This window comes from Python bivittatus, unplaced genomic scaffold (assembly GCF_059951505.1).
Source record: "Python bivittatus isolate LINGU-HERP-01145 unplaced genomic scaffold, Pbiv_v1 ctg000610_np1212, whole genome shotgun sequence".
NCBI classification, from domain to species: domain Eukaryota; kingdom Metazoa; phylum Chordata; class Lepidosauria; order Squamata; family Pythonidae; genus Python; species Python bivittatus.
In genome coordinates this window covers 59,934,710-59,957,994 of record NW_028277088.1, presented here as the reverse complement: position 1 = coordinate 59,957,994, position 23,285 = coordinate 59,934,710, and the positions used below count along the sequence as shown (strand labels likewise).

The 23,285-nt window shown below is 37.7% G+C and overlaps 2 protein-coding genes and 1 long non-coding RNA gene across 7 annotated transcripts in view; 2 read left to right on the top strand and 1 right to left on the bottom strand.

Moving 5' to 3' along the window:
• Positions 1-9,750, bottom strand: part of TGFBR1 (transforming growth factor beta receptor 1) — a 35,472-nt gene extending 25,722 nt beyond the window's left edge. The window contains exon 1 of the mRNA XM_088150157.1: positions 9,544-9,750. Within this exon, the coding sequence (XP_088006283.1) occupies positions 9,544-9,673 (130 nt within the window). The 5' untranslated portion in view covers positions 9,674-9,750. The remainder of the gene's footprint in view (positions 1-9,543) is intronic.
• Positions 9,751-9,955: 205 nt separating this feature from the next.
• On the top strand, positions 9,956-15,042 carry LOC112542885 (uncharacterized). 2 transcript variants are annotated; one of them, XR_003086438.2, is made up of 4 exons: positions 9,956-10,147; positions 12,694-12,792; positions 13,174-13,251; positions 14,680-15,042. It is a non-coding gene; the product is annotated as an uncharacterized LOC112542885 (long non-coding RNA). The 2 variants fall into 2 exon arrangements; XR_015797856.1 differs by lacking the exon at positions 13,174-13,251.
• Positions 15,043-21,973: 6,931 nt separating this feature from the next.
• The window catches only part of RECK (reversion inducing cysteine rich protein with kazal motifs), a 156,188-nt gene continuing 154,876 nt past the window's right edge, over positions 21,974-23,285 (top strand). For all 4 annotated transcript variants that reach the window (XM_088150155.1, XM_088150154.1, XM_088150153.1 and 1 more), the window contains exon 1: positions 21,974-22,098. In XM_088150155.1, coding sequence (XP_088006281.1) covers positions 21,999-22,098 — 100 coding nt within the window. In that variant the 5' untranslated portion in view covers positions 21,974-21,998. The remainder of the gene's footprint in view (positions 22,099-23,285) is intronic.

Sequence of the window (23,285 nt, the reverse complement as noted above, 5' to 3'; positions counted from 1 at the left end):
AATTTCTCTGGTAACATATACTAATGGTACATCAATTTATAAAAATTCTCTTTAAGATTATAACACAGTATAAATTTCAATCCTTTCAGCCATGTATTTTCCCATTGTTCTATCTGTTTATTATAACCAAAACTTTTAACCCACTTTATCATACATTCTTTCATCTTCCTTTCTTTTTATCTCATCCAAAATAGCTTGTGTTTTGTCTTGCCTCTTCTTTTTGAGTTCACTATTATGTTGTATAAAGTAACCTCTCATGAAAGCTTTGCTTGCATCCCAACCCATTCTTACATCTGCACCTTTTTTAAGATTATTTTTTAAAAAAACTCTTTAATTCCTTTTTACTCCACTATTCTTTTTTCTCCACATAGTTTCTTTCTATAACAGCATTTCATTTAACTTCCATCTGAAAGAACTGGGTTTTGCTTTAAAAACCAAACTCACTGGATTATGATCTGAAAAGGTCTTTGGCAATATCTCTACTTTATGAACCTTGGTAGCCAACTTCTTCAAAATCCAAATCATACCTATTCTTGAAAAAGATCTATGTCTTTCAGAAAAATAAGTATATTCTCTTAAATATACTTTTTTTTATGTCTCCATGCATCAACACGCTCTAAGTTGTCCATCAAATTAAAAAAAAAAACTTTTGGTAGTTTACCTTGTGCTAAGGAATTGTTACCGGCTCCAATTACCTTGATGTTTTTCAGTCTGAATTTAGACTTGATTTGGTGACATAATTTGTCATTTTTGCCCTTTTACAAAAGTGACAGAGAAGATAAAATTCTGCTATACCAATGTGATTTTTCACTAACTGTCACTTATCTAGTCCACTACAGCTTGCAAATGCAGTTACAGAATTGAGTGGACCAACTGCACCTCTTCAGTTATAGTAAGAAGGTATGAACAGAGCAGGAAAAGCAATTCATCTCCCATACCAGCTGCTCTGAAGCTTAATGCACAAGATATGATCAAGTAGTCTAATTCTTATTCATTCCACCCCTATGGGAGATTAGGTAACGTAAAGTTGTAGTCACTTATTGTTACAGTATTGCTTATTTTTATTTCTCCATACAGAAAATTGTTCTCTTTGGGTCAGTCAGCAGAAATTCTAAAGAGTAACATGCTTATACCTTTGGTTTAAGGTCTAAGTTAAATTAACGCAGGTGGCTCAAGTTCCACAAAACAAAGAAATCAGAATCTACGGCTGACAACATACTATCCATACAGCCCCAGTTTTCCTTGGATTTTCAGGTCCAAACTAGATGGGAAGGATGGAGCACCTTATCCACTCTTGTATTGCTTGGGAAAAAACTGTTCCTTATTATATTGTTGAAACTATTATTCCTTTTTTTCTTTTGCTTTGTTTATTAAATAAGCTGTCAGCAAGTATTTTTCACTGTCTATAGTATTTTTATTCTATTTTCAAAGTTTCCCCAGTAGTGTTTTTCAATTGCTTACTGTAAGCAAGAATAAGGTGACATGCAATGCAAATATTGATTACAAAGCCCATGTATATAATGTTCTTTACTTACTGAGTTCATTACAGAGGCAAAACTTCAACATGGAACTAATGTATTCACAGATTAAAATGTTTAAACTGATATGAGTGTTCTATTTCCCTGGGAAGTTAGCTGTCTCCAGGTTCCCAATAACCTGATAATGCTACTTTTGCCAGCTCATCTTGTTGTAACATATTGACAAGGAAAATGCTTTATTCCTGGATACCTGACCACCCTTCTACTCAATTACCAGCAAAATGTCTTTAATTACTTTTGCCCCATGTGTTTAACTCAGTTAATCCACACAACTACTAGGCACTATCACCTGCATAAAGAATTCTCAGAAATGTGTGAGTCATGAGGCATACCTGAACTGGAAAGGAAGTTGGACTATTTGATCTCCAAAGTCCCTTACAATCCTTATACTTTATGATTCTATCAATTTGAAGGAAACCAAAAAAACTGCTCAGCATACAGTACTATGCAAAAGTTTTAGGCAGGTGTGAAAAAATGCTATAAAGTAAGAATGTTTTCAAATATATATATTCTAATTTCAATTTACAAAATGCAAAGTGAGCGAACAGAAGAAAAACCCAAATCAAATCAATATTTGGTGTGACCACCCTTTGCCTTCAAAACAGCATCAATTCTTCTAGGTATTCTTGCACACAGTTTTTGAAGGAACTCGGCAGGTAGGTTGTTCCAAACATCTTGGACAACTAACCTCAGATCTCCTGTGGATGTAGGCTGCCTCAAATCCTTCATGTAATCCCAGACAGACTCGATGATGTTGAGATCAGGGCTCTGTGGGGGCCAAACCATCACTTCCAGGACTCCTTGTTCTTTACGCTGAAGATAGTTCTTAATGACATTGGCTGTATGTTTGGGGTCATCCTGCTGCAGAATAAATTTGGGGCCAATCACAAGCCTCCCTGATGGTATGGCATGATGGATAAGTATTTGCCTGTATTTCTCAGCATTGAGGACACCATTGATCCCGACCAAATCTCCAACTCTTTACAGAAATGCAGCCCCAAATTTGCAAGGAACCTCCACCATGCTTCACTGTTGCCTGCAGACACTCATTACTGTACCACTCTCCAGCCCTTCAGCAAACAAACTGCCTCCTGCTACAGCCAAATATTTCAAATTTTGACTCATCAGTCCACAGCACCTGCTGACATTTTTCTGCACCCCAGTTCCTATGCTCTTGTGCATAGTTGAGTCACTTAGCCTTGTTTCCACGTCGGAGGTATGGCTTTTTGGCCGCAATTCTTCCATGAAGACCACTTCTGGCCAGACTTCTCCAGACAGCAGATGGGTGTACCTGGGTTCCACTGGTTTCCGCCAGTTCTGTGCTGATGGCACTGCTGGACATCATCTGATGTTGAAGGGAAGTAAGCAGGATGTGTTTTTCATCTGCTGCATGAAGTTTCCTTGGCCGACCACTGTGTCTACAGTCCTCAACGTTGCCCATTTCTTTGTGCTTCTTCAAAAGAGCTTGAACAGCACATCTTGAAATCCCAGTCTGATTTGAAATTTTTGCCTAGGAGAGACCTTGCTGATGAGGTATAACTACCTTGTGTCTTGTTGCTGTGCTCAGTCTTGCCATGGTATATGACCTATGACATAAAACTGTCTTCCACAACCTCACCTTAGTAGCAGAGTGTGGCTGTTTCTCACCCAGTTTTAAGCCTCCTACACAGCTGTTTCTGTTTCAGTTAATGACTGTGTATCAACCTACATAGGAAATTGGTTAATCATACACCTAATCCTACAAGATCCCTGACTTTGTGCAAGTGTACAAAGTGTGCAAATGTAAGAGTTGATGCTGGTTTGAAGCCAAAGGGTAGTCACACCAAATATTGATTTGATTTGGGTTTTTCTTCTGTTCACTCACTTTGCATTTTGTAAATTGATAAACATAAACAATTAGAATATATATTTTTGAAAGCATTCTTACTTTACAGCATTTTTTCACACCTGCCTAAAACTTTTGCACAGTACTGTATATGCTGAGATCATTTCTCCCTGACAATTCCTGTTTTGTGTAGAGCCCCCTAGTTGAAAAAAATGAAGAAAAATGGAGAAAGGGCCTTTTTTGATGAAGTTCAAAAGTTCATCTATCTATTGCTACACTGAAAAACAGCTTCTGGACATACACTGTCTTTCCTGATTTAGATATTTAGATATTTATTTATTTATATTTCAAATTTAGATACCGCCCATCTCACAAAAAGTGACTCTGGGCAGTTCACAATAAAACAGCAATAAATATTAAAATACAATAAAACAATATAAAATACAATAAAAATAGAATAGAATAAAACCAAACACATACATAAATAATATCTTCCAAGATGTTGATGGTCAGTAAGATATTAACATATTGCTGTATGCAAGTACAGAATACAACACATAATCACTGATATAGCTGTTACATAGAAATAGAGCTGAGTATCAACAGTATATTGGTGACACTTCACCCCATATTCCCCTAATGATTATTTTCAGCCACTTAAGAGCAAAACTACTTCCTCCAGTCTGCAGCTCCAATCCAGAAAAATACCACAATGAATGGTATTAAACACCAAAGACTAGTTAAGTAAAAGTGTCATTTTCCCTCTGCCCCTCTCTTGGAAAGGTCATTTATCAAAGCATCCATGGCTGACTTTTGATTACCAGTTTGAATCCAGACTGGAATAGACTCAATAGTAGGTCGTTCGACACTACTATCAGGAATATGCAACACTTACTGATTTTGGAAAAGAACATTGTGAAGTCTGGAATATTCCATTTCCACTCTAGAGCATGCTGACCTTCCTCTAAAGCATGTGTTTCAGAGGATTCAAACCACTGAACTACCTCAGGAATGGCATGGTCCAGAACAGGAACAGAACATTCCTGAGTTCTCCAACAACTTCTCTTCCTGTATCTGTGAGTTCTGCATAACCCTCTTAATCAATCTGCTCAAAAAGAGAGTATTTGCCATTAGATGGTAAGTTATAATAATCCTCTGGATAGAGAAGATTTTTTTCAACAGTGATCATCCTGTAACAATACATTTACTGGTTCTTAGAGTTGTCCAGTCACTCTCTCTCAGGTAGCCTGGTTTAGCAATGCTGGACAAGGATGGCAAGACAAACTGCTACAAATCTGTCCACATACTCAGGCCATATAAACTGAAAATTATCCTACAAAACTGGACAGGGCAATACACAGAACACTTCATTTGGGTTGATGCCAATGCTATGTTTAGATTCTTATGAATATGAGTTACAGTATTTTATCCTCAGAGCCCCCTACAATTTCATCACAACCTCTGAAGGTTGTAAAAGAGTAGATGTTTTTCAGAGTAGATGATGGTAATCCTGGTAGAATTTTAAAAAGTTCTGGTGGTTGGCTACTTAAAAGTGTAATGGAGGCTGCAAAAGAAGCTTGCTTTGTTGCCCTCACTTCCACATAGCAGGTACAGTTATGTGCTTTAACACATGCCTGTTCAGCCTGACAATAATTCTTTCAGCACAAGTACTCTAGCCATTGTCTGATCTGCTTCATTATCTGGCACTCACCCCCAAAGCAGGGACCAACTTATCCTCCACAAATTGGAGAGTATATTCAGGAGCATTTATGTTGATACTCATCACATCTTATCATTTCACAGTATCACCAACATCAATTATCATTTGAAGGATCACCAGCTCTAGCTACAAGAAAATCCCCCCAGAACATTTAACTGAATTCCCTAAGTCTCCAAGGGCAGATCATTTTAATAATCCTGTGGGAAGAAGGGATAAGTGGTATAAAATCAAATCGATATTTTAACTCTTTCTAGGAGACAAGCTGAACTGCTCCCTACTCTGTTTTACTGTTTCAACTTCTCACTTTGAAATGCAACAGCAGAACTTCCTATGCCAACCCAAAAGGGGATAATGTCTTTTGGTACTATATTTTTGGAGCTGGAGTCCCAGTAGCACCATGCCGCCTGATTTATGTATCTCTGGCCCGGCAATCTAAATAAGATAGCCAGCTCTTACTGATTATAGCTATTCCAAGGTAGCAGGCTGGTATGGGAAAGCAGGTGTTATGGTGTCCCTATCACTTCCTTAGCATCCAGCAGTCTGTGTTCCAAATATGAATGGTTGCAGCTGCCTGATTTACATATCAAGATCACCTAGAGCTCACTTTAAATTCCTCCTTTTACTAACTCTTATTCCTGCAAATATTCCAAGGTATCAGGCTGGTAATTACTTATGAGTAGAAAAAAGCAGATCTAACCTCCTGACCATCTAGAAACCTGTCAGCCAGTAATCCTCTTACAGAGTTATAAAGTGCCTATCAATTGATTATGCTTCTAAACTTTCTCTACTAGTGTATAAAATAGTTAAAATCCCATATAAAAGGAAATAGGGAGCTGTAATCAAGGTAATACTGATAACAGCAATAACAAAATAATTATGGAAAACAAACCTACCATGATTAAGTAGGTAGCAGTCATGGCTAGGAGGGCCTTTGCACAGCTTGGTATTGTGTACCAGTTGCACCTGTTCCTGGACTGAGAGGCTCTGGTCACAGTCACTTATGCCCTGGTTACCTCCCGGATAGACTACTGCAATGTGCTGTACATAGGGCTCCCCTTAAAGAGTATTTGGAAGCTTCAGCTGGTACAAAACGTGGCAGCACAGGCAGTTATGTGTGCCTCTAGAATGACACACACTCTGATCCACAAGCTGCATTGGTTGCCAATTTGCTTCCAGGTGCAATTCAAGGTGCTGGTTTTGACCTTTAAAGTTCTTCATGGCATAGGACTGGGTTATTTGAGGGACTGCCTCTACCCAATTACATCTGCCCATTCCATTAGGTCCAGCAGAAGAGGTATTCTGTGGGTCCCATCCGCTAAGGAGTTACATCTGGTAGGACCCAGGAGACACCTTTTCTGCCATAGCACCCACCCTGTGGAATATCATTCCCCCCCACAAGGTGAGATTGGCCCCATCCCTGATATCCTGCAGGAAGTCTCTTAAAACATGGTTGTGCCAACAGGCTTGGGGATCTCAAGGAGGTGGTGAATTAGTGAGATGGTTGCATTGCCCCTAACAATAACTGTCTCTGCTATTCCATTATTGGTAATTTTAATTGGTGATTTAATTGCTGAATTTTGTTAGTTTTTTATGATTGCTTTTTATTGTACACCGCTGAGAATCATGAATCTCTGAGATGGGTGGCTATATATATATAAATTGTTTGATTTCAGAGTTTGGTTTGCAAGAGAATGTATATGACACCTGTGATTCAGACCCAGATTCTTGCAACTCTAGGAACTATTATCATTTTCTTAAACCATATAATCATGAATGTACTCTACAACTGACTTGAAGCATTTGCAGATGTATTTTAGGAGAATATATTCAAAGTGTCTATGTTAAAAAGCATAAGTAGCCAGATCTATTATTTTTACAGTGGAATTTGAGAGTATGTGACCATGATTAGTGGATTTTTATGTCTTGTCAATAAATTTCATAGGTTTTATGAACATTCATAGCGTGGATCTATATTTTTATGGATTACAGCAATTCAATGAAGCAATCAGATATGCTTATGATGAAGTAAACAATGCTGTAAACTAGATTGCTTTCCATGGAAATTTTTTCTATACCATGCTTATTACAGTCTCAAAATTTGTATTAGGCAAACTTAACATCCAAGTTTAATTAGTGTTTATCAGGCAATTACCCCAGCACACATGCAAGAGAAATATGTGTGCCATTAACCTGAATATGATAGAGCAAAAATGATGTTAAAAGATTTAATCAGAAATAATTATGTATTGTACTGATTTTTATAAATGTATACTGTTTAAAATTATATTAGATACTTAACAATGTCACCTGAACAGATTTTGAAAGTGCTATTTTGAACATCTTCTCAGAATGTTTGCACTGAAATTATTTTGGGAAAATTTTTCAATTCAAAATATTCAAGGATTTTGTTTACCAGGGGAGCACAGCAATTGTATACCCTTGAGCTAAGAATGGTACATTACAGTGCTTCAGTCTGGGATGGTCGTTCTCTTTCAATGAGCAAACAGCTTTGGGAGGCATGTACATGGAGCAGTGAGAGAGGAAAGCAACACCCACCTAGCCATATCAACCTTGGCAATCAATGGGGTGACAGATATCACAGCCAGATCACCCTCACAGACTTCAGGAATGTTTTTATCAGAAGCAGCCAAATTTACGAATGAATACTATTTTTATATTAGTGATCTAGGTCCCAGAACCACTGCTACTTAAAACAAGAATGTAGATTTTTAATACCACAGGTACCACAGTGTACCTTTGCTTAAACCTGTCACAAATTGTAGTTTTCATGCTGCAGTTCCTAGCTAAACATGTGAGATAACTTCATGGAGAATTAAAATATATTTCCTTGACAATATTATGATATCCATTCTTGAAGCCTAAAATTTTGTTACCATTGCAACAGAAGTTCAAGAGATAGTTATGAACTATGACATCTGGCAGATATTTGTGACAATTATTAAAATTATGCAGATTTGAAGAAATTCCATGTTTCAAATTTAGCTTTTTATATGTGATACTTTGAGCAGATGAATCACAATTTTTACAATATAATTTTTCCTAAGAAGCTGGCATCCAAGTGGATTTAAAACGCTTATTGTAAAAGTTACAATTCTTATACCACAGACTACAGATTTTCATACCACAGATCACTACAACTGATTTGGAGGTGCATTACATAGATATATAGGAACAGTGATTTTATATTAGGTTTGTGTAGGTAACATAAAAATGAGAAAAGTTGAAGAGCATGTGAGCAAGATCAAGATTTAGGCAAGTTCTCATCCATCTTCAAATATAGTTACGTACGATGTGTAAAAGGACTGAGTTCTACATGACACTTACTCTTCTTTAAGAAGATACCATATAATTAGAATGCAGTTCTCAACATTACTAATATAATAAGTATATTAATTATACTAAATTAGTACAATTTAAGTATACTATCTCAACATTAATACACCAAACACTTTTACTTGAGGCTCATTCATTTCATGTAAAAACTTTTAAAAATAAACCTCCCACTGCCTAATAAAGTAAAAGATACTAAATGCTATCTTGCAAGCTTTCTGCATTAGCAACAATGTATGAAGAATTGATAGATTTCCCAATTATTAAATTGCCAAGTATCAAAACTTTTTGGGGACTAATATAAATTATCCAAATGCCGGTAGATTACAGGCAACACTAATTTTTGTAGTACCTTGAAGAAATGTATCAAACATTGCAAGGAGAAGTGAACACAACGTTTAGTGCCAGAGATCTAACAACTTTGACAGTGGATCGATAAAGAGATCAAAATCCTTCTTAGACTCTATAGTTTCCACCTTCAGTCCTCAGATAGGAAGTACGTCTACGTTAACCAACAAATACCATCTGCCCTATAGGACTGAGAGAAGGGGAAGATACAGGGAATAATTCGGGGCTCCCCTTGCCTGCACAGGATTCATTCCAGATTAATACGTAGTTTCTATGAAGATTAACGGCAATGTTCCATGCTGAACTGCACAAACACAAAACACTGATATGGAATATTACGCTCATGTTCTAGAAAATGGAAATACTCTACTTTTCATTTTTATGGAACTCATTTTCAAAGGAAACAGGGAAAGAGCGAGCTCCTGTCGATGGGATGGCCTTTTGTTTGCTTGCCTACTTCGGGCAGAGTGGAATAAACCTTTCTGATTGAGCGAAGAAGTCCTCCGACTATATTACACCATCCGCTACAATTATGCTTAAAGAAAGCCGCGCTAATTGCTTTGAGCAGCCATTGTCCAGACCGCCGCTGTAGCGGTTCCTTGTCCATTAAACCCGCAGTCCCTTTCAATCGTCTCGTAACACTCTATTCCCCAGCGTTCTTCGTCCTGGGAGGCTGCAGAAGCGCCATGTTCCTTAAAGGGGAACAGACCGGACGGGCCTAGTTCCTCCCAGCCTGGCCCGCTGTATTATATGCAACTCACCCGTTGCTGCTTCAGGGAGAAGGAAAAGAAGCAATCCAGCTGCAGCTGTCGTCGTCAAAGTAACCGAACAGCAAAAACTTGCAAGGAAGGCCTGTAACCACCTCCGAAGGGAGACCGCTAGCGCCGCCATTGTCCCGTCCAAATCCCACTACCTCAACCTTCTCCTCCCCCTCACAAGCAGCTCACAGAAACAAACACAACCCTCGAGCGCCGCAGCCAAAACCCTCCCACTTTTTCCGAACCTCCCTCCCGCGCGACAGACATAAGAATAACCCTTTCTCTTTCTCAGACACTAATACAAAGTAGTCTATCAGGCACGCAAGGTCTTTTTCTGATTGGGCGATTCCGCCTTGAGGTTCCGCCCACATTCCTCCCGCCTTCTTTTCTTGCTGTAGCGAAAGAAAGTGCAGAACGAACATCAAGTTCGAAATCGGACAAGAAAACCTATAATAAAATAGCGATGCGTACTTAATCGCGGTGCGAAGTACGCGTAACGGGCCACGACGCATCCGTGCTCCAGAAAAGAAAAAAGAGCATTAAAGAAAGTTTGTAGTGTTCCGCTTTATAACTTCCTTCTCCATTTCCTCGTTATTGCCTTAAAGACGTAAGCGACTTATAACAATAACAACTTTATTATGTAGTCAAAGAGCCGTTAAAATACAAAGGAGGCCAAATGCCTTTTTTTTTTCAACAAATCAGAATATAAAAATGTTAAAGCTATACAAAAATGATGGGATTAGAAATGAAGCAATAAAACTAAAAACATCTGAAAGCTGTAAGGAATAAACAGGAATAAAACACAGTCATAACAGCAATACTGTACAGGACAGCAATAAAAGTTAATGTAGGTACATCTAAAGCAAATTAAATAAGTCATCTGTTTATAAATCCGAATAACTGGGCTAAACGATTTAGTGACTGTTAAGTTATCTTAATGTGACATCTGCTAGTGCAAAAATTCAAGTCAAGAAACCTGGGAAATTGGATGAGAAATTTACTGAATCTTAATAACTTCTCATGGTAGAAAGTGCTGAAAATCCCACATATTTAAATAAATCAGCAATTTCATTCCATAGGGCAAGCGTGGCTACCGTATGATATACTGTATTGTGAAACAACCTGTTAATAAGGCAGGGGGAAGAGAACAAAGTTTGGTTCTAGTAAAGGCAAACCAAAATGTAGGAATGGTTTTTCAATCAGATAATTAGCATATTTATTGACAATAATTGCTTTTGTGGGGATATTTTTGTTTTTATTTTACCTTGTTATTAGAAGTTACATATTTGTAACTACTCTAGTGTTCAAGGGCAATCCTGTGGATATAATCTACCATATATCCACAGCATGTGGTTTGGATGGCATACAATAACATGAGTGCTACAGCTGCCTGGCAAGTGGCACTTAGAGAGTCAGTATTAATGGCTGTGCATTGAGCTGGAGGGTGGGGTTTCACAGGAATCGGTCTTGGGGCTAGTATTATTAAATATTGAATGAGGAGATAGATGACAGCTCTACAGAACGTGATCAAGAACTGTTTTCTATGGCCACAAAACTAGGACCAGAAATAATGGGTGTAAGTTGCAGTTACCTACATTTCATTGAAATGTAAGGAAAAAAATCTTGACAGTAGGTTCAGAATGATGGAACAATCTACTTATGGAAGTTTGAGTTCTGTAGAGGTTTTTAAGAAAAGGGTGGACAACCACTTCTTAAGGATAGTTTAATTGGTTTCCTTCTACATTGCAAAGGATTGTTGTGGTCCCTTCTAACTGTACAATTCTGTGATCCAATTTAATTATGATTGCTATTTTATTGATATCATTAATCCACTAGAATGGAAACAGGAAAAGGACAAGGAATCTTTTTTCCCCCAGTACATTTCATCATGGCTTTGTTCAATTTTATGGAGGTTGGCTCGTGGCATGTTAAACAAGTTGGAATCTGACCCTCAACATGAAAAAGATTGCCTGCTCTGCTCTAAGACACTATACAGTAATTTTCATTGGAGGAATTTCTCTAGAACGAATATCTCTGACATTATGGGGGACTTTGGACACATTCTATATTATTTAAAGATTTACAAGGCATCAACATAAATTGGCATGGGTAGGACTGCAAATCACAGCATTTGTGAAAAAAAAATCATGGATTTTCTTGTAACTAACACTGATATTTTCTAATTTATTTATTTAAAATAAAGATATAGTAAGTGGCAAGGAAAATTGCTGAATTTATGCAATTAATACTCAGTATAACATTAATAAAATATGAACTATTACAAAAAAGTACAATTGTTTTTATGACATAAAGAAGTATAAATCTTTGAGCTTAGTGCCAAAATCTCCACTATATTATTATTTATAAATGCTACAAAAGAAGAAAAAGAAAGAAACTACTACTACTAAAAATAGTATAGATAAGTATTCAGTAGCTGACTTACCCCTTCATTGTGCTCCAGCCGATTTACAGTATTTTTTAATATGAACTTTAGAAACCCTACTCTAAATGTTTATACTGGCTTAGCTGCGTGATATCAAGTATATATGGAAGACATCCTTGCTTAAATTTAGTTAAACTTATTATGTATACTGTATATGCTGTTAATTTTGCCATTGCTGTGTATTCTTCAAGTTTAAGTACCCAATCGGATATTGTTGGTACTTTTTTCCAATGTTGTTCAAAGGTTGTCCTCACAGCTGTGAGCATGTATCTTAATAAATTGTGATATTTTTTATTAATATGTTCTGAAATTATACCTAGTAAAAAGAATTGTGGTTTCATTTCAAATTTGATTTTTAAGATCCTCTGAAGGGTGCTGTACAGTATATGTCTTTCCAATACTTTGGCGGGGGGGGGTTGCATGTCTACCACATGTGGTCGAATGTTCCTTCTGTCTTGTGGCATTCCCAACATTTATTAGTGTATGAGTTGTCAGTTTTGGTATTGACAGTTGTATGACATCTGTAAAACATTTTATACCAGTTTTCTATTAAATTGTAGCTTGGGGTAAATTTTATAGATTTATTCCACAATTCTTTCCATTGTTGTATTGGGACTATTTCTTTAAAATTTTGCTTCCAATTTATCATACATTTTAAAATTTGTTTTTCTCTGTATCATTAATACCGATAATTTTGAATTGATTCACAGACTGAAACACCATTCATGATGTTAGAACTGAGAAAGTTCTTGCAGATCAACTCCGTTACATATGAGAAAAGCGCTCATAAGTTAAAATTACATCCTGTGGTATGTAAAAGTTAAAATTGCATTCTGCATCCTGCAAAATTTCATCCTACATCAACTATTTATTAATTGGAGTGTTTTGATCTTCCAACAACACCCAATGTGATTCAATAGGACAGGCAGACATCATAGTTCATTACTAAAAAAATAATTATAAATTTCCAAGCATGTCATACTCTTGTTAATAAGCAAACTCTCTCTTCATTACTGGAACCTTCTGTCACTGCCTATTACAACCTGTCATATCATACTCATGTCACGTCAGTGCTGTTTTACAAGGAGTAAGAAAGCTATCTATTGGGCAAAAATCATATGCCTTTTCAGCATTTGCTAAGAATTTGGGATTTTGTTACTGACTATATCACTTTATACATTTTGCTGCAGGCCTTTATCTAGAACAATGATTCCTGATATTGTGAAGATATTCCACAGTCCCCAAGCAAGAATAGTACAGTATCATTAGTAAGTAGCAAATGAGACAAATAGAATGGCAATGAAAGCCAAGTATTTTGAGAACAAAGTCTTACTCAGGAATCAGGAATTTCTCCTGAGATCCAGCTCCATTCTGATTGATTCAGGTTCCTTAGCTTTCATTTCCAATTTAATAAAATGTTGTTGCCATACTACAACACACAGTACAATATACTGTACTGCATAATATAGCAAACTGAACTTAATGGTTATAATAATTTAATATGCATCAAAGTGGAAAACTAGAGAATAAGCATTTCAGACTTAGTGTGACCATTCTGATAATTTGTTATACCATTTTTCTTATGCAGTGCTCTGGTGATATACTTCCTGATTTGTTGATTTTGTTGACATATATTTGATAATACCTTAACTTATTAATCCATTCCCCAAGAGAATAAAAAGTGTGAAACAGCAGTGCCCCAACTGTTATGGGAATAATGGCTATGACAAATTAGAGGAGTATGCATTTGACTTGTGCTAAATTTGGGGAGAAATCTTCTCTCTCCAGCCACAGCCATAAAAAATTGATGCAATGCAATCCTGGCATTTGCAACAATGTTTCTTGGGTTTTTTGACCCTAAACCTTATGTAGCAAAACCAGCTAAGCTCATAAGTGGAAGATTGGGAGGATCTTAAATTTTCTCTTCCAGAATCCATCTGGTTCTTCCTACTCTAACCCCATCTATCTTCCAAATGAGCATCCTTTTCTGATCCATGTAGATATGAAGATAGGGCTCTCAGAATTTGTCCTACATTTCTGATATTTAAAAGGTAAAACATGGGAAACAGTTTCAAAAATGTTTGAAAATGCTCTTGGCCATGTAGCACAAATATGTATGATTTCAACCTTTCCTCTCCTCCTTGGACGGCAGACCAATTTCATAAGAGATTAAAAAAAGAAGAAGAAGAAGAAAGCATAACAAATAAAAGCCCCTCAAATTACAAAAGAAATTCAGTGTTCTGGGAAGGCCAAGAAAATGGCGATGGTCTGCTTACAGATTAAGCTTTCTCCTTGTTAGATGGGAGATGTTGCAGTTTAAGATTAGACTACCAGAAGATAATGTATTAAAATTAGTATCTTTCTGCCCAGCCTGAAGGATGGGATGCAAGGCTGAGGTTACATGTTCTGTTTTCTAATTCTGTAGAGAGAAATAAGAATATTAGGTTTACATAGCACAGAAAAATAAATTAATCCTAATACAGACTTCTGGCTAGACATTACATATTACTTCAGAACTAGAATTCCTTTAAAAGGAGATGTTCCTTTTGTCTCACTTTCCTGGACTATCCCAATTCCTGCCAAATCCAAACTTTATTTAGAAGTTATATAGATCGATACTAATCCCGTGCTCACCAGCCTTGGTTCATAGTTTGTTCCTCAGATGTTCTCATCCTGGTCTGCTTTTGTCTTTCCAGAGGACTCACATTTTCTATCCCCAGAATAGAAGATGCTGCTGGGGTATTGTGAGAGACTGTGGGAAGCTTCAGCATGTGAGGACGGAAGAGCTCAGTGGGTACAAGAAGAGACAACACAGCTAAGAAGTGGGAGCCATGGAAAGGAAAAATTTCAAAGAGACTGCCTTGACTGGCTTGCCATATGTTTGCCTGGTAACTGTTACAGTTTTCAAAATTATATTTTACCCCTGACTAGGATTAAAGATGCCTTTCTGAAATGTGGTTTTTGCTTCTTGAGTTTGCCAGCTATGTGGAGTTTAACTGGTAACTTTTTATGTGTATGTAGCAAAGAACAACTCTTTCTTGTGGATATATTTTGAGGCTGAGCCTGTCTGGCAAACAGCCTAGAGCAGGGGTGTCAAACTCAATTGCACAGGGGGCCAAAATCCAAAACACACTTTAGGTCGCGGGCCGAACAGGATAAACATTTATTGAACACACTAAAACTAAACTTTTAAAACTTTAAAACTTTAAAAACTTAACTTTTTTTTAACAGAAATATGAATAAAAACAGACAGGAATATTATTCCGGAATAAATCAACTCAAACCTTAAATAACTTATGATATTTTGCTCTCCAAAATATATCCTGTCTAAATTATACAAGTTAGAAATAAACGTTAAAAGAACAAACATTCAAATTTCTTTACTCTTATGTCATTTTATATAAAAAATAAACTTAAATTTTAAATATCCCAAAAGATTTTGCTCTCCATAAAAATATATCCTGTTAAAATTATACAAATTCAAAATATGAACATGCTGCATAACAAAACCTGGAAATATAAATAAAATTTGTGCTTTTCAGCAATAACAAATCAAATCATTCAGTTGTCTTTGCTCTTATGTCATTTTATCAGAGCTGGACGCCTGGCATCTTTTTTTGGCAACAAGTTCGTTTATATTTGGTGTGAGGTTCTGTGTTGTGGAGATTCTCAGGATGGACTGCAGGTGCTCATCAGTGAGACGACTCCTGTGTGCTGTTTTGTTAGTCTTAATCACTGAGAAGAGCTTCTCACACAGATATGTGCTACCAAACATGCACAAGGTTCGAGCCACATGTAGATGGAGCTGGGGCATTTCTGCGGGAATGGAGTGAATAAACTGTGCGGGCCATGCAGTGTCGTACTTTGCCTTCAGTGTACCATTACACTGCAGCTCAATCAGCTCCATCTGAATCTGCACAGGTGCGGTTTCCACATTGACGGCAAATGGGTTGCGAAGCAACTCAAAATTCTTTTTTTGTTCTTCAAAGTCACCAAAGCGCCGTGCGAACTCAGTGCGCAGTGCGTTCAGTTTATCAGCAAAGTACGTATTTGGGAACACCGTTGTGCCGACTTGGTTCAACATTACTTGGCAACAGGGAAAGTGGGGCAAGTTGCACTGGTGCATTTGTGTCTCCCATAAAAGCAGCTTCACTTGAAATGCCTTCACTGCGTCATACATGTCAGTGATCATGCGGTCACGTCCCTGGAGCTGGAGGTTTAAGGCGTTGAGATGAGCTGTTATGTCAACCAGAAATGCCAACTCGCATTTCCACTTTTCATCCCTAAAATTAGTGGAGTCTTTTCCTTTACTGTCCATGAACTGACAGATTTCGTTGCTGAGCTCAAAAACTCTGTTGAGAACTTTTCCCCGACTTAGCCAACGCACCTCTGTATGATAAGGAATGTCAGCAAACTCTGAATCTCTCCCGCATAAAGGACTGAAATTGCCAGTGATTTAAACCTTTAGCTCGGATAAAGTTTACGGTTTGTGTTACAGTGCTCATTACATTGTCCATCTTCAGGACTTTGCCACATAGTGCTTCCTGATGTATGATGCAGTGATATGCCGTTAACTCACCAGTACAGTTCTACTCCTGCATCTTTACTCACATCCTTCCCACTAGTCCACTTTTTCCACCACACATAGATGGTGCTCCATCAGTTGTAAGTGCAATAAGTTTGTCCCAGGGCAGTTTCATGTCGGTTATACTTTGACATACATTTTCAAAAATGTCTTTTCCAGTCGTCGTCCCGTGCATCGATTTAATGTCCATTATTTCCTCTGTAATGCGCAAATTGGAGTCCACTCCACGGATGAAGATGGCCAGCTGTGCAGTATCAGTCATGTCAGTACTTTCATCCACAGCAAGAGTATGCAATAAAGTCTTTGCTTCTTTCACTCAACTGTGTTCTTAAATCAGTGGCCATCTCACAAACTCGATCAGCAATTGTATTTCTACTCAGGCTTACATTTGCCAGCATCTGCTTTTTGTCTGGACATAAGACGTCAAACACCTTGATCATGCAGCTCTTCAGAAATTCTCCCTCGGTAAATGGCCTGGCTGATTTGGCGATCTCCTCTGCCACGATAAAACTTGCTTTCACAGCAGCTTCACTTTGTGATTTTGCACGGGTAAAAAACGTCTGCTGAAGTGTCAGATTCTTCTTTAACTCTTCTGCTTTCTGTATCTTCTGCTCTGCATTCAGGTCTTTCAGGTTATCCTGATGTTTTATCTCATAGTGCCGTCTTAGATTAAATTCTTTAATTACAGCCACATTAGCTCCACAAATGAGACACACGGGTTTACCGGCAATGTCAGTAAACATATACTCAGCCTCCCATTGGTTTTTAAAGGCTCTGTTTTCAGAATCAACTTTTCTCTTCGGCATCGTGAGGGCTAGCTTCGCAATAACTTGCAGCATCATAAGTTAGACTTGATTAACGCGGGAAGTGTTCGGCAAGGCAGCTGAAGCGCTGCATTATGGGTTCTGTAGTTTATTGTGTTACCAGCACTTCATATCGCCAGGCCATTAATAACAATAATATATAAAATGATCTCGTGGGCCGGATATAATTACACGCTGGGCCAGATGTGGCCCGCGGGCCTTGAATTTGACACATATGGCCTAGAGTATTATGAATGTCTAGCATGAGGGATTGGCTTGAGGCTACTCTTTGTCTCTTAGGAGTACCTGTGGGATATATGTGAAGCTATGACACTTAACACATTATCCACAGAACATGGTAACAGGATAACATATATACAGTGCATGTGAGATAGACCATATTCCTCAATTACCGATTCCATGTCCCCCACAGTTCCCTGTGGTCCATTGTCTTCCTCAACGGGACTTTTGGACAATGCATCCACCACTGTTCATCTTCCCTTCAACATATTTGATCTTAAAGTAATACTTTGCAGGGCTAGACTCCAGTACCAAAATTTATTCCTGTGTTCAACTTCTTGTAGTCACTTCAGTGCCGCATAGTCAGTTCCGAGTTTAAACTAATTGCCCCCACAGATAGTGATTCCCCAGCCCTGCTTTTTGAGGCATCAGTTATCAATGTGAATTTATCAAAATCTGAAGCTTGTAACACAAGACAATTACTGTGGGTTGCTTTCAATTGCTCAAACTCAGCCTGACACTCCTCAGACCATATTACCACTTTACATTTGTTCTTCAGGGTTAACTCTAACAGAAGTGCTGAAATTTGGCTGTACTTGGGCACAGACCTTTGACAGTAACCAGATAGCCCCAAGAATGACTGCTCGTGTCTTTTCTTTGTAGGGACAGGACAATTCCTAGACAGCCTGTACCTTGCTCTCCAGCGTTGATATAGCCCTATAGCCTACCCTCTGTCCCAAATGTACCACCTAGTTTATGTCAATTTTTCTGTCCCCAAAATAGAGGGATTGGGATATCTGTATGTATGTTGCAAACAGCATCTCTTTCTCATGGATTTATATTGAGCATCTGAGTCCATCTAACAAGTGACCTGGAGTATCATGAATATCTGGCATAATGTTTTACATCCACAATAACTTATTTATCCAGACCAACTCAGTTTTACTTCATTTACTGAAAATTAAGTTCATGTTCCAATAGAGTAAGCAGGCCCAACATCTCTTTGAATGACTCAGGTATCAATTTATGAATTACCCAATATTGGAACATCCAGAACCTTTTATCTTCTTTATGGAAATTGATGCCTCTGATGTAGCCATAGGAATGATCTTTTACGATCTTTACACCTCTGTGCATGTAATTCCAGAAAGTTGAATTCAGCTGAACGTAGGCTAAGAAACTAATAGCTATAAAAGATCCATTCAAACTCTGAACACATTTAGAGAGAGAGAGATAATCTTGTATGTGTACCTACTTATAAACAGAAATTAAAATATTGAAATACAGTGGCTAAACATGCCAGTGCATTCTTGAGCTGTGGTAATCGAACATTGCCCAGGGGATAATAATTCCATTGTCCTCCCCACTGGTTAATTGATAACTAGACACTTGCAATACTGTGTATAGTTTTAGGTGCCTCACTCTAAAAGGGATTTGAAAAAGCAGGAGCAGGTTCAGAAGAACTACCAGAACAATAAAGGATATAGGAACCAAGCACATATAAATCGCATATTTTTATTTATTTATTTATCATATTTGTATAGTTGCCGATCTCACAAGAAAGTGACTCTGGGCAGTATACACCATTAAATTAAAAAGAAAACTAATAAATACATATAAAAGAGTCATTATTAAAACTGTAAAAGCTATAAAAAAGCACACAGAACAAGAGAGGATGATGTTAACCACAGTAAGGGAGTCATCACAAAATTTCCCTGGTCCCCTGGGACCCCCAAGCCTAATCAAACAGCCAGGTCTTGAGGGACTTGCAGAATATTAAGAGGGATGGAGCTAACCTCACTTCCAGGGGGAGAAGATTCCATAAGGTGGAATCCATGGCAGAGAAAGCCCGCCTCCTGGGACCCACCAAATGTAATTTCCTGACAGACAGGACCTGCAACATGCCTTTTCTGCCAGACCTGCTGTTTTGAATCATTTAGACAGCTCTGTCTTTTTCCAGGCTTGACTACAGTACGGAAAATGGTTGCTCTGGCTGCTTCCTCATGCAAATGCATACATATATACTTTGCAAAGCAAAGCATGAACAGACACTTTGCAAAAAATTAGCATAGGCCATGTTGGAATCCATAAACAGAAACAGAATATCAGTTGACATAGAAAATGAATACCAGATTAAAGCTTAAAGTAAATGGAGAAACAAGCAATATTGCTGTTGCTGTCTACCATAGCCCACTTAGCCAAGGAGAAGATCTGGATAATACCTTCCAAAAGGATAATGCCTTCCAAAAGGCAACAATGAATTTTTCCAAGACTCATGAAGTTGGAATGATGGAAGATTTTAATTACCCTAACATCTGTTGGGAGGTAAATGCTGATGTTAAAAAGTGAATTTTAATAAACACTGAGGAATAGTAAGTAGAATCTTTCCCATGACTAACGAGAAAAGATGCTGAAAATGAGGGAGTAGGACAGTCTAAAGAAGAAGATATGAAAGCTTGGAATTAAACAGCTTGTGTCAGAAATGTAAAAGCTTAGAATACACCAAAGTTAGCAAAGGCTGAGAAAAGCCTTCTTTAAATTTGCTCAAACTAAAAGAGAAAAAACAACAGCAATCAGTATACCAATTGCTCAGTGAAGAAAGCAAATTGCTAACAGGGAACAAAGAAAAGGCAGAGCCATAAAAAGCCTACTTTAGGTCAGTTTTCTCCCACAAAAACGTATATCCTCCACCAGGAACTGATGAAGGGCAGGTTGAAGAAACAGAATTCCAGCCTGAGAAAACATGATCAGAGAATACTAGCACCAAGTCAGTTGTATCTTAGTGTTCTAAAAGAACTAGCTAATGGAGTGGCCAAAACCTTATGTATTCTCTTTGACAAATCCTGGAGAACTGCTGAAGTGCAGATTACTAGAGGAGAGCAAATGTCCCTAACTTCAAAAATCAATATGGATGTGCTAGAGCAATTTTATTTAATGTTCTGATTAGGTAACTTTCATAATAACCTTTGGGAACTATTGTACTGTAGACAAAATGTAGAATGCTGTACTGTAGTAGGAGATTCCTGCACTAGACAGGAGGCTGGACTAGGTGATCCCCAAGTTTCCTTCCAACCCTCACATGCCATGATTCTATATCTTCCCCCCCCAAACTTTATTCTTTACTTTAGAAGATTACAAAATATAATTTTGTGTACCAGAATACACAACAATAACAAAATTAAACTAAACAATCCAAGAAATTTTTAAAGAGAAAAAAAAAGAAGAAAGGAAGACCCGCCCCCAGCCCTTAAAGACGCTAACAAATTACAATACTAAAGGGTTAGGGTTAGGGTTGAAACTAATGATACAACATATATGTTAAACCTATAGTGATTGGCTTACAAAAAAAAACATATAATATTGTATTCTATAATAATATGTCTTGACTTCAGCAGTGCTTTTGACAAAGTACTGCATAACTTGCTGATTAGCAAACTAGTGAAGTATGGGGTGGATGGCATGTCAATTAAATGGATACGCAGTTGTCCTGAAAATTATGCTCATCAATGATTCTCCATCGAACTGGACAGAAGTATCACATCAGGTGCCAGAAGGATCAGTCCTGGGCCTTCTGCTTTTTAATATTTAATAAATTGTATGAATAAAGAGGTGGATAAGATGGTCTTATCAAATTTGTATATGATATTACATTCCATGGGATAGCTAAAACCAAAAGATAGAAATTAAAAATGTTTTGTTGATTTGGAGAAATGAGGTGAAAGTACTAGAATTAAATTTTACAAAAAGACATGCAAAATTCTTCACTTTAAGAAGTAAAAATGAAATTATATAGGGCGATGGGAGGCTCCCCCTTCACTGGATGTGTTCAGAAACCTGGCATTTTTCAGGGGTACTTTAGACTGTTGCACTATTCAGGGTGTTGGGTTCCATCGCTTAAGTGGCCTCTACAATGAGTCAAATGTCAAAATGTGTATATGCTGCATAGTATTAACATCTCTCTCAAATCCTTTTAATTTTATTAAATGGAACCACGATTTGTCTGTCTCTAATCTGGGTCACTCCTTTACTTCATACACTCCTTTACTTTTCTTCAGCTATCTAATTCTTTGGAGAATTATACGGATGAGAGTTATAATTTCTTTTCAGGGTAAAACAGACTGACAAGAGTTATATTCTACTAGATCAATGAATGAAAGTCTTTGATATAAAAATGGTCGGAAAAAAGAGCCTGCCAACATTCCACCGTTAAAGATTTCGCGAGACTGTAGAGAACGTTCTTTCGCCGGATTCTGAAGATGTACCTCCCTCGTAGACTTCCATCTATCTTTCCTCAAACTGAACAATTGGGTGGGTCTGAAGGGGTCTGTCAGCCAATGGAAAAGCGCCGGGGTGGCTGGCGGATGAGGCGGGCGGCAGCGAACGCGCTATGGCGACTCGAGGTGTTCGTCCGCAGCGGGAGAATGGGCGAAGTCGGGTAGCCCTGTTAATCATCCCCATGTTACTCTTGTTCCTCCCAGGCATGACGGGTGAGTAATCGCGCCGGGAACGCAGGAATTAAATGCTAGCCTGGGCAACTATACGTTCAGAACCACCTCAGCCAACCAACTAATTAACCGGGTATATGGGGGGGAGGGGGTCGGCTGAAGTTCGAAGGAATTTGCTCATAATGCCTTTTAAATATGCTTTAAAAACAGTAATTTGAATTTTATGTTTGAAGAAAACAAATTAAGGATGCGGGTCGAATTACTTTTGTTATCTCAGAGATTCATTAAAACGGAGTTTGGCATACAGTTACTAGGAATTTGAACATTGTCACTTTGGTTTTCCCCCCTTAAAGTGCTCTCTTTATACATTTATGGAATATATCCACGGTGGAACTAGGATTCTGTTACAATAAAAGACAAGGATTGAAACTATCTGAAGGCCTAAGGCAAGGAATGGGAAATCAGAAGTCCTATTAACATAACTGTACTGCTGTGAAATCAAAACAAGCTGCAAATAGACAAAAAATAAACCAAGGAGTGGATCCTCAGCAGGAATGGGATGGAATAGAAATAGTTTATGATGCTTTCTCTTATTATTTTAAAACTTAATTTTGATGTAAGATTTACACATGGATAATGGTGTACAAATACTTTAAATTTCTTGTTCTGTCTTAATAATTAAAATATATTTTTAAATATGTTTAGAATGTATTCTGTTTACTCTTCTGGGAGTAAAAAAAAAAGGCATTAGACTATATAAGGGGAGTTACAGTCCTGATCATAGAATAGAATAATGACCACTGGACAGATTAGAATAAAGGGACAGCTCCAGAGAGTAGAATTACTGTTCCTGGGAATAGGACTGTAGTTCTGGAACTGGAAGTGGTCCAATAGGAGACTTGCATTTTAGAATTGTCAAAACTGTTGCTTTGGGGAATTCTAAACACTGTGTTTTCATCCTGTGATGGACAAAATTGAATCTGGTGCTGAGATAATGTAATAATTATCCACATTTCTGGACTTCTACCTTTTAAAATTTCTGCTCCAATTTCTTTTGAAAAATCAGGGCAGGGAATTTTGTTGTCCATGTTCTGTACGTATGCTGTTCAAAACCATAATATGGCAGCAACCAGTATGGAGATAAGGGTTATGTCAGTGGATTATAATTTACACCTTACATTTTGTGGCCCTGAATGTTCATATAAGAAAGTTGACAGACTGGGCAAAGG